Here is an 11,886-nt window from a genome sequence, read left to right on the forward strand (position 1 = left end):
GATAGATAGATAGATAGATAGATAGATAGATAGATAGATAGATAGATAGATAGATAGATAGATAGATAGATAGATAGATAGATAGATAGATAGATATGGATATATTTGGAATATGCAAATATAACTGAAATAACAAGAGAAAAAACAAAACTTAACAAACATTAAGTTTTCATGTATATATCTATGTCTTCAGAATGTGTGTGCTCGAAAAGGAGTAGGATGCAGTTTAGTAAGATGAAGTTTACACTTCATGCATTTAAAGTAACTACTTTCATCGGGAAAGTGTTACTTTGGGGTGTTTTTTCATGTTTTAAAAGAACATGTAATCTTGTTCTGCAGCTGCTAACAGGTAGATCAAAGCCAACATCAGAGTAGAGGTAAATAATAATAATAAAATAATATAATATAGTATATATAATATTACAATTGCATTTATAGCCCACTTGATAAAGTTCCAAGAGCCCAGTTTCTTTTTTTAGTATTTGTAATGTTTCAAATGACGTAAATGTTATCTGAAGTCCTCTCCGTTACAGCCTTTCTGTGGCAGAATAAAAATAAAGCTTTTTTTCTTTTAAAGTAAAATAAATAAATAAAGACCGGAGTCACGTGACCGCCTCCGTTGATGTCTTGCAGCAGCATCCTCTGCTGCGCGCTCCTGCCTGCGACAGCACAGCCGCGGTGTGGTCGCTCTGAACGCACGTTAACGGAAAGGAAAAAAAACACTCCACACGTCGGGAAGGCCTCCGCCACACTCTACACCCTGTTGCAGTCACAGCGGCGTCGGATATAAGCACAGACACGCACGTTTTTCTGATCCTAGTCGCTCTTTTTTTTACATTTAAAAGCCCTTTTAAAAGACAGTCCTCGTAATGGCGACAGCTGCGGTGTCTGCCCCAACTGGCAGCGGCCCCAGCCCCGGGCCGGGAACGGAGCTGGTCCGCGGGCAGGCCTTCGACGTCGGGCCTCGGTACAGCAACCTCTCCTACATCGGCGAAGGCGCCTACGGGATGGTGTGGTAAGTTGTAGCCGAAGTGTCTCGGGCTGACACTTTTTGATTTTAGCCCGACGTAAACGGCGGCTAACCCGCATCTTTTCCGTTTCTAACTGTCATGTTTCGTCTGGCTAGCAAGGAACAGCGAGAAGCCGATGTTGCTTAAAGGAAGACGGCAGTGAAATCCCGGCCGGTGGTCGCTGACTTCATGGCATTATACTAGCCTGGAAGTGCATTTTATGTGGCTACTTTTAGCTGTTATCAATGCTGAACCGGGTGGACGATATCTGAGGTATCGATCACTTCAGGCGGGCAGAGGCGTTTCCAGGATTTCTTTTAAAGTGGGGTCCGCGTAGGGGGCCCGCGGGGAATCGGAACATTTGATCAGAAATAAATGCAGAGTAGAAAAAGTCACTGGGTGTGATTTTTCAGGCTCGTGTGAAGCTCTGTGCACATGGAAAGTGATCGTGCTTAAAGGTTTAAGGCTGTTTTTACTAAATAGCTGTTTCGCAAAGAGATGGAAAAAAACTGTTTAGATTCTTCACTCGGCTAAAGATCGTTATCCTGTTTAACTAGACAGATGCTGGAAACATGTTTTATATTCTTAAAGTTCCTAAAGTAAAAGGAAACTCATCCATTACAATGTCACATCAAGAATATGGATTCATTGTTGTTTATCAGTTTAATATTGCAGCCATTAGCGACTTAATTGTTTGTACTTTATGTGTACTAACACAGTGTCATTTACTGTCATAATTGTGGAGAAACCGAGGCTTTAAAATAACTGGATTGAATAACAATTAGACTCAATCAAAAATGCTAATTCCATTTATTCCAGTGGACAGAAATACAAAAGTGTCTGCTTTAAAACAACCCTCAAGTCACTAAAACGACCCATCAGTGTCAGTTATGCCTCCCATTATCTTTATTTTAATATTTATATTTATGTTTATCACCGGTTTTCCTATAGCTATAGCAGATATTCTAAAAATGCATAGTTTGTTTTTGCAAACCCTAATTAACTATACTAACTTTGTGTGTTAGCTCTCTGCCTGAGGCTTCTGCAGCAGTGCTACTCTGGGTCTGTTAGCCATGGTTCACTGCACAGTCACAATGTAGTGATTAGAAGTGGAAAATTACAATAAACTCAAACCTTTAATGTAAAAAAAAAAAAAAAGGACTCCACTTAAAGGTACCTGGAGTCATGTACTCATGATGCTCTGAGAGCATAACTATTGATTTCTTAATATGACTAATGTCACCTTAGTGTTTCAGCTGTAAACAGGTTTTTAATTTCTTTCCATTCAAAAGTAGTTGAGTAGAAGCAGAGAGTAGCGTGGCGTCGAAAAAATAATGTAACAGAAAATAAGAATGTCTCTTCAGTTTCTGTAACGTGTAGTCATCCAGTGACATGTGCAGTAATTTAATCAACTCTAGTTTCTATATGTTCATGTCTTCAGGTTTATTTCTGCCACATTTACTTAAACATTTACAGAAATGCAGTTTTAATCTACTACTACTACTACTTTTTAACCTTAATTTATATTTTATTCCTTCCTAGTTAAATTTACCCTTTTTAATTTTTCATATTTATTTCCTATCTTATTCATAGCCTTTTCCTTTTTTTGTTTTCTTTAGGTCACGAGCAGTTGTCCAAGCATTTCACTACATATCGTACTGTGTATGACTGTGTACGTGACAAATAAAATTTGAATTTGAATACATTCTAGGTGCTAATAATGTAATTTGCACCCCACATGATTTATCTTGAAGCCTTGGGTTCTTAATATTTTAAAGATTGTAATATAAACCCAATAACAGCTTTCATGTATACATGAAAGCACCCAGACACATTTAAATAATCTCCAGCTGCATTATTAAAGTGATCATCAACGATTATGATTTGATATTAATTCTGCATTTGCTTTGTTAATGTTGCTTTGAAATGTAAAGTTTGTTTTGGTGCTGTGTTAGTACTCTCAGGCTGCTTAAGCTGCTTCAGTTAAGTAAAGAGTCTAAATACATGCGTTGCAAAAACACTGGGTAAAAAAATATGTTCAGTCTCATGTGCAGCACCACATTCCCTGTAATATCATCTTAATTATTGCACAGGGCTTCACATGAGCCTGAAAGTCATACCTAATGTTTTCTAGGCCAGTTTTCTCAATCAAATATTCAGATTTCCTGTGCCACCTCATTTAAAGCATCCTGGAAATACCGCTAGTGTGTGGGCTTTATAGTGAGCTGACATTACCTCATTAAATTTTTCTTTCTTTCTTTTTTCTTTTTGTTCCTACATGAGGTTAGTCCTCTGTTTAAGTTGCTTGGTGTTGCATAAAATGCCTGGAAAATGTATTGTGGGAGTATCTCAAGGGGTTTTCCTTGTAGCTGATGGCAGATTACAAGCAGTATATGAAGGAATGTGCAGGAAAGATAGACCACAGAAGCATTATTTTCTATCCACTTTCTACCTAATGGTATGCTATCAGTAGTGCAGTAGAGTGTAAACTCAAATTATTCACCATTTTATTTGTGGTTTCTCTTGGTAGTGTACATTCCCACACAGGAATGGCAATCAAAGGTAACTTAGTTTTGTCCACATTTCTTGGTGTATTAAATCAAACCCTACCCTCTACTTTGAAAAACACTTCTTGCATGTGTTTCTTTAGCCTGAGGAGCTGCTTCTGACCTTAAATGTGCACACTGTACTGCATTACATAATATATTGTCCTTGTGTCAAACAGCAGCAGTGTAGTTCTTTTGTCTTCTGTAGTTAGAGAGAGGAGCAGGCTTTTCTGAGAACAGGCTTTGACACACAGTCTGCCCACGGTGTAGAAGCACAGCAGGTTGTTTTAGCACCTTTTCGTCTGCAAACTGGAAAACCCACCGAAAGCACACAGCTACAGTTGTACGAGCAAAGAAATGACTCGTAGCTCAAGTCAAGCCGAATTGAAGTACATTTTTCCATGTGAGGATGTTCACTTGTAAAGAGGCCTCTGTGCTTTTACAGTAATGCTTCAAAGTACGTGTTGCAGTCTGCAAAGATAGCATTATTGCAGAGCTGAGCTCACATTAAAATTACTTTCAGAAGTTCACCTGCTTGGACAACTTTAGAAACACTATTGCATGAAAATATTACCGCTGATATCCAGCTAGCTTTTATTTGTATGTTTGCAACACTTCAGTTTTAACCACACACTGTGGTCAGGAGAGCTAACACGACTGAAAACCAATGATGATGCTTTGTCTTGCTCACCGCTTCAGCAGTTTCTTTATGTTAATTGTAACACGTGTTTGCAAGGTTTTACTGCAGTTTACAGTAACCTAATGTTCTACATGGATACATCACAGAAATGGAGGTAACGGCCGCAAGGACACAATTATACACTGTATCTTCAACTAGGCTGCAAACATCAAGTTGTGAGAGGTGCTCAAGCAGCTGAAAGAACGCCACAGCATGTGTCAGCAAAGTGATGTCACTTTTGCTATGCGCTGTCGTTAACAAAGGTGACAAAGTTGTTTTGTTGTTTTTTTTTTAAACCAATGTTTTAGTGAGACAGTATAGAAGCTCAGGGTAAACAGAGGGAGATGTTCCCACAGTTTGGAAAGATGAGACTTTGTGAAAAAAACCTTCTTTGCTTCCGGTTTTGACAACTTCTCCTTCTACATCACAGCTGCCTGAGTGGCATACTGTTTTTTTTGTTGTTGTTTTTTGAAGAATACTGCAATGGCTACTTGCGCTACAACGGCGAGTACTCATCAATGTGGTTGTGTGACGATTATACTGGTGGCACATGAAGAGACCAATGCATCGAGTGTACTGGTGCCTTAATAGTTCAGTGGTGAGCCTATGGGCAACTTTGCAGACCATCGTCCGCATGTTGTAGCTGTTTTACCAGGGGGAAGTGTCGCAAGCAGCCAGGCTGTGGGCTACTCTTGCATAAGCAAGAGTAGCCCACAGTTGCAGAGGACCCTGAACTTATAACGTTGCAAAGAGCTGAGGTGAAGCAAGAACATTTAATGTTTGGAACAGGGTTCCAGCCCAGTTTTGAACAATTTAGCATTTTACTTATGCACAACATCATTCATGGCGACCTTCATGCTGTCTTTATGGAAAGCGAGGACTGCACACAAGCATGTTTGCATAGGTTGCAAACACCTCTGTGTAATCAAACCTACGTAAACTGACAGCCAGTGTGCCATAAATTCACCATAATGTCTCTCACATTGAGCTGTTGTTTATTATTTTGATTACAAATACCAGCGCAATAAATAAATATTATTGGATTTATTTATTTGCCACATTGATTTCACACAGTTTGTAAAGCAGCATACCTTAACCCTGTTGTTGTCTTAAATATGAAGGAATGACTTCCAGTCTCTTCCCCACAGTAAGGACTAGAGCTTAGTCGTTTAACAGTGTTAGTGGATCGGTTCTTGGTATCAGCGTACCCTAAGCCACGCTATCTATAGTGTGTCGGTTTGACACTGACAAAAGTTAAATGCAGTGCATCCCTGTCCATCTTATTACATGCTATCTTGTTTTATGAACTGTTGTGCTAGCTATTGCTCTAATTGATGAACTGTGTTAAATGGAGGATTACTACCAAACAGAGCAGTTATGCTTTTTGAGATCTCTATCACTGTAACGTAATTTCCAGGAAGGCGGATTTAGGTAGAACTGTAAAATGTACATATCAGTGCTCTAGGCATCGTCTTGGCAAGCAGTTTATGTTAATTTCCTACAAGTGATGACTTGCTTAAAGTTTTGCTTCTAAGATTTGGATCTCATCACTGTGGCCTTTCCACACCTTCCCTGTCCATCACACTGCCAACTGGGTGAAAGGTTTGAACTTTTCTTTAATGAACTTTGTTTCCGTCACCGAAATGTGGCCTCTGTCAGTGTGTTCTCTGCAGGTGCCACTTCCAGTAACCATCAAAGTTCATATTTTCCTCCAGAATTGGGTTCTTATTGATGTTAATGATGATGATGATCTTCTGTCTGTCTGGAGCTTTGTCATCAGTATTTAATGGCTGTAGCTGTAATAGTATTCTTTTAAGGGCCTTTTCAGAGAAAGCATGCTGTGACCAGTTTCAGGAATGTTTCAGTCCATTTGATGAATGATGATGAATCTGGGCAAGTTTGAACAAAACCTTTCAGGTCGAAAGGGAAACTCGAGGGATTTTTGCTTCGTTCAAAACTCTAATTTCTTTTGTTAGTTTTTTTTTTTTTTTTTAATTTCCAGTGATAGAAAAATCTCTTGGCTGATTAAAAAAAACAAACTGTTTTAAAATGTATGGCCATTAGGTGTTATTTTAAATGTTTTACAATAGAACTTGTGCATTATTTGTTTTTCTTAAAAATATTAAATAGATGTAACAATTCTAATCTTGTCGCAGATTTTCCTACAGAGAAAAATTAATGTGCAAAGCTTTCACTTCATAATTTATACTTTTAGGAATTTCGAATGCTCTTTTATTTTCTTCTGACTCAAATTTTTAAATTCTACCCTTGGACCCAGTCAACCTTAAGCACTGTGCGGAGAGTAAAGGTACAGCTTTAGAGTGGTATACGTTGCAAAGACGTTTTAATGTCAGTCATCTTGCTACTCTGTGGAGTTCCCCAAGGTTCTCTTTTGGGGACAGTTCTCTGCTCACTTCCCATCTGATCTATTGCTTTTTTAAAGTTAGAGCATGTCCTTCCACTTCTATGCTGATGACTCCCAAATCTACCTGCCGCTCACGCAAAATAAAGTGCTTGTTAAAAAGTTAGAAAGTCTTAATGACATCAAAACCTGGATGACCATTTTAATGAGAGTAAGACCAAGGACATGATTCTTGGAGCCATTTGTTGTATTTGTTCATAATTGGACTGGATCCTTATCTATTATAAATAATCCTGTAAGTCCTGAAAATAGACTTAAAATCGGGTAAAGAGATTATTGATTTTACAGTGGATTTAATCTCTTTCCAGTTTATGCTTATTTCTATGGCCAAGTCCTTCTTATTTTTAGAGAGTTACATCTGCTTTTATTGCAACTTGACTTGACTATTGTTACACCCCGTTGAATTGGATCATGCTTCCCTTTTGGATCTTTAATTGGTCTAAAATGACGCTGCTCGCTTATATACGATAAAGCATGTCCCATGTTCTGGCCTCTCTTCACTGTCCTCCTGTGCTTTTTAGGATATTATTGCATGTTTTTTTTAAATCCCTTAATGGATTGTCACCACCAACAACTGCACATCTCTTAACACCTTACGTCCCGTCAGCATCACTGAGAACGGCTGACCAGTTATCCCCCATATCCTGAAGATTACACTGAAGAACGGGAGGGTCATGTCATAGCTTCTAAACTGTGAGTTGCCTCTCCATATTAGGCTGACCTTGCAAATTTTTAAGTACACTTGAAACTTATTCTTTGTCCCACAATGACATTGGCAGGTATTTGGACAGCTGAGCTGTGTCATCTTGGTTTTCAGTGTGTCTGAACGCTCTGCTGGAGACACACTCAGCTATAGTCCAGACACTCTTGCTACTTCTAGAGGTGGTTTTTATTGTTCCGGACTGTACCGACCGCTTCCCGTAGCTTTATTAGCCATATGTTTCAGGGTGCGTTGAGCTTCAGATTTCAGCACTAGCACTGGCCCAAACTGTGCACACTAAGTGTCAGAGGATCTAATGACTTTGTAATAGCAACAACAATAGAGAAACGGATACATGTATGGTGTAAGCACCTGATGTTGTCAACATTAACATCTTTTTGCTTTGCTCCTTGTATTTGCGCTCTTGTCACAGTAAAGCAGACTGTATGGGCCTGAAGGAGTGACACAGATGCCGTCCCATGATGGCTTCTTCAGTTTCGCTTATATTCACAAATCGGTGATCCTTTCGCAGTCCTTACTCAGGTTCAGGTTGAAGCCCAGTTGTTTCACTGACTCTGGTAGCGTTACTGTATTTTTGGCTGTGTGTGCTTCCGAGTCAGAGGCGGTTGGAGCGAGTGCTGTGCGAGCCTCAGCCTCCTTGCACTCCTCTTTCTGCGTTCTTTTTGAGACCTGTGGTTTTCAGCCAGTTGGGCATGTAGCTTTGATGTGCAGCAGCCAGCGAAAGTGTTGCAGGGTGTACTTCAGACATCCCTCAGTTTGCATCTGAAATATTTTTAAATACCATCAGTCAGTTCTTTGTCAGGCTGCGCTGCTGTATGGTGGTGTTGGGCTGCAGTCAGCTGGCCTTTATGAGTCAGTAAAGCAGGATGCACTGTTCTGTTGTTGCATTTTCTATAGAGATTAAACATGAGTAAAAGCCACAGATGCACAGCGATACACTGATTGCTTGTGTGATTTCTTTTTTTTTTTAAAGATTATGAAGAACTATGTTTCTACAGCTCTACTGGGTTTAACTCCTTTGGATTATTTAAACCAAATTCACATTGAGCATTTAACTGTCACCATCTTGCTGTTTTGAAACCAGACATGACAAGCTACAGGTTGATCTGACTAGTTTGTTATTGACAGTTATATACCAAATCGGTATACACGTTATTTCTCCTTTTTGACTTTAATAATGATCGTGCTTCATGTTTTATTCACTGTTACCCAAAATGAGTGACTGAGCCCATAAAGTAATCAGAAAAGTGTTTATGGAGGTTCTATAAGATCAGGCATCGCTGATGTAAGCTTCTGCTTAAAGAGCATATTTTTGGACCAAGAATCCCACTTCTCTTTCTGGTCGCCCACTGTACAGCAGGATATTCGTTCTCTGTGAATTCTCATTAAATGCACATTTTGTTTATTTTTCTACAAAAACCCTGAAACATGTTGCAGATTCTTTGTAACCTAAGTTGGTACGCTGCATGAAGACATTTGCTTACCAGTCGACTGTGAGGTATGTCTGTGTCATTTTCAGAGCAGGCCTATTTTTGCTTTCAACAACCTCTTGTTGGTGCCTGTTGAGGCTGGAAAGCCCTGACATGAGCAGATGTACAACCACAGATTGGTGGTACACTGAGCCTCTTAACACTGTATGCTTACACAATCACAAGATACTGTATCACCCTCTGTGATAATATTCAGAAGCTGCCATGGCAAACTCTGCCTTTTTCAACCCGCCCACATGAGCAGTTAGATCATGGGGGAATGCTGCTGAAGTGGCTCGTGTTTATAAAAAGTTTTACATCTGAAAAGATGGGTGATAGTTGGTCAGATTCCACTTTTTTTTGTTCATATCACACTGGAACAAGGAAAACGGCAGGAGGGGATAAGTCGTATGCTTTTATATTAGCTAGTATGCAGTGGGGATCGCTTAGTGAAGCCTGTTTTAGGAAAGAGACTCTGTTTAATGGCCACCAGAGGATTACCCCTGTGGCTGCAAAAAGACTTGTAGTCCTACAGAAGGCTGCAGAAAAACAGCAGCCAGACACCATGTCTATAAATGGATTCTGGTTAAATACATGGGTTCATTCACTCATTTCAGGTCATATTGAATAAAATATTAAAGTCCATTTTGTAAATTTTGATCACTCTAAGTGTCAGATTATTCAGAATATGCTGAAAATGCTCAACTCAAGGTTTCAGAACTGGACTTGACTAACCAGTGGGTGACGTCACGGTGTCGGCGTTTATCTTTTATACGGTTTGTGGTAAAAACAAAGCAGCACACTGAAACTGCTCCAGTGCTATTCGAAAAGAGCTTTTTTTGTGTTGATGAATAGAATAGAATATTCTTTATATAATAATAAAATAAAAATTAAAAAAAAGAGCTCCTGTGTGAATGTGTGAATGAGGTAAGTTGTATAAAGTGTTTTGAGTGCCCAGTTAGAGTAGAAAAGCCCTATATAAGAACCCGCTGGACTAATAAGCACCTCTGATATCTGGCATCTCATAATGTGAACCTGGCTATCATTTGAGCTTTGGTATTGTGTAGGAATACAAAGTTGTGTTATCACAGCAAACTCTTTGGTATCACTGACATCCAGCATGGGAAACACTTGTTGCTTGTAAACATTTCATCCTAAATTTATTTGTCATTCTTGTCCTCTGGTGATTCTGACTCCGTCTCGAGTCCTTGACCTGCCTGATTCTTAGCCACCGCCGATGCTCTGCTTCGTCCTCTCGAAATGCCACTGTGGTGCCCATCTCCATGGCAACTCCTCTGCTTCTGACATCAGTACCACCACTCCACAGCCAATGAGAGAGGGGGGGAGAGAATGAGAGCCTTGACACTCTGAAATCCTGTTGTGCAATTCAGAAGGAGATGTAATTTGGGTAATTTGGGTGGCTGCGCCTGCCAAGACGAGCATGACGACTTCTGGTTCAGAAGGGCTGTAAAACATTCAGGCGCTGCTCTGCTGCATTGATGTTAATATCTGTGTTGATCATCAGGACTTAGAGGTACATGTTGTTGCTGCTTTTACTGTTGCATCCGCATTTCTCAGAAACCACAGTGCTGAGCTTACATTAGGACTTGTAACCTAATGAGAAAAAGGCAGATATCGAGTTCATGCACAGTGAAATATGCAGAATTAGCTTTGATTCTATCACCTGCCCTCATTCTTATGTCAAGGTATGCTTACGAAAGTTCAACTTGCCTTAAAATACACACACACACACACACACACACACACACACACACACACACACACACAACAGTGTTATAATGAATACTCTTTTTTTTTTTTGGGCTTGACAAGCAAAGTTTTGCTGAAGGAAGGATGTTTATCACAATGAACAGTGGAAGATTCTTTTCTTTTTTTCTCAAGAAAAGTTGCATGTTTTCATTTCAGAGATTTTAAAACACGCCTGTCTTTGAATTACCTTAGGTTAGCACCCTTTCAGCTGAATAGTCTAAATTATCTGCATGAATTACAAATCACAAGTGTGCTTCAATAAACAAACAAAATGTAATTGCCCTAAAATAAACACTTGTGACAAACTAAGATATATTTTTTGTTAATCGTTCCGTATATGAAGTGACATAAAGAACTAGAAATCCATGAAAATGACTCTGCTAAGCCCCAGAAATATTTAATTTAAAAGCACAAAATTGCAACATTTTAAAAGCTACGGTCAGAGTATTTGCTGTTTTTAGGACTTCATTAGAGTCTTCACTCCCACAGTGGAAAAATACCTTTTTACAATTTTCTGTGTGACGTCTTACTTTGGTTCATTTATCAGTTTTTAAACCAAAAGACTGAGTTTTCTAACCAATAAGTCACAGTAAAGTCCAGATCCTCTGAAAGAAGTCTAAAGGATTCCAACTTTCTAATTACAGTTCATCATTATGAAATCTAAATGCGCTTTAAATAACTATGAAGCCACTGACAAAATCCTTGTGTTGGTCAGGTTGAGTTCTGAATTCTAGAGACTGCCGATGCTTTCATTTGCACAATTTGTTGTCTATGAAAAATGTCTCCCTTGAGCTCTTGTATTAATTGGTTTCCCTCATTCAGAGATGCGAGAGAGTGCTTCATTTAAATGAAAGACTTTGAATTGATGCAAAAAAACAAAACAAAAAAAAACCAGCATCTGAATCTGAGGTTCAAGTGTTTGGTCAAAGCCTTGGAACTGGAAGGTATGCTGTGGCTAAATAGGAGAGAAGCAGCAGGCCTATGGTCAGAAATTAAAACATGAGTGCTATCTGTAGGAGAGTTCCTATATTAAGCATTTATATCAGTGGTTCTTAGCAGATGCCTAAAAATGGGCTGCAGGGAAAAGTTTCAGTGAGTCACATGTGTACAGTTTTTAGTTTTGCTGTTGTGCTTTTCTCTGACTTGACCTCTGTAAATTACTTGATGCATGCTCAATCATCCAGGTGAGTAAATCCCCAAAAGTTGATTCTGTTCATCTGGAAGTAGCGTTTTCAGCGGGAGAAATGTTTTGTGACTCATCCAGGTGAC

The 11,886-nt window shown here is 39.2% G+C and overlaps 1 protein-coding gene across 1 annotated transcript in view; it reads left to right on the forward strand.

The window, feature by feature from the left end:
* The first annotated feature begins 603 nt into the window (after nucleotides 1-603).
* mapk1 (mitogen-activated protein kinase 1) overlaps nucleotides 604-11,886 on the forward strand; it is a 29,701-nt gene continuing 18,418 nt past the window's right edge. The window contains 1 exon segment of the mRNA XM_005730525.1: nucleotides 604-1,015. Within this exon segment, the coding sequence (XP_005730582.1) occupies nucleotides 870-1,015 (146 nt within the window). The 5' untranslated portion in view covers nucleotides 604-869.

This window comes from Pundamilia nyererei, unplaced genomic scaffold, assembly GCF_000239375.1.
Source record: "Pundamilia nyererei isolate P.nyererei 1_Seehausen unplaced genomic scaffold, PunNye1.0 scaffold00038, whole genome shotgun sequence".
Lineage (NCBI taxonomy): Eukaryota > Metazoa > Chordata > Actinopteri > Cichliformes > Cichlidae > Pundamilia > Pundamilia nyererei.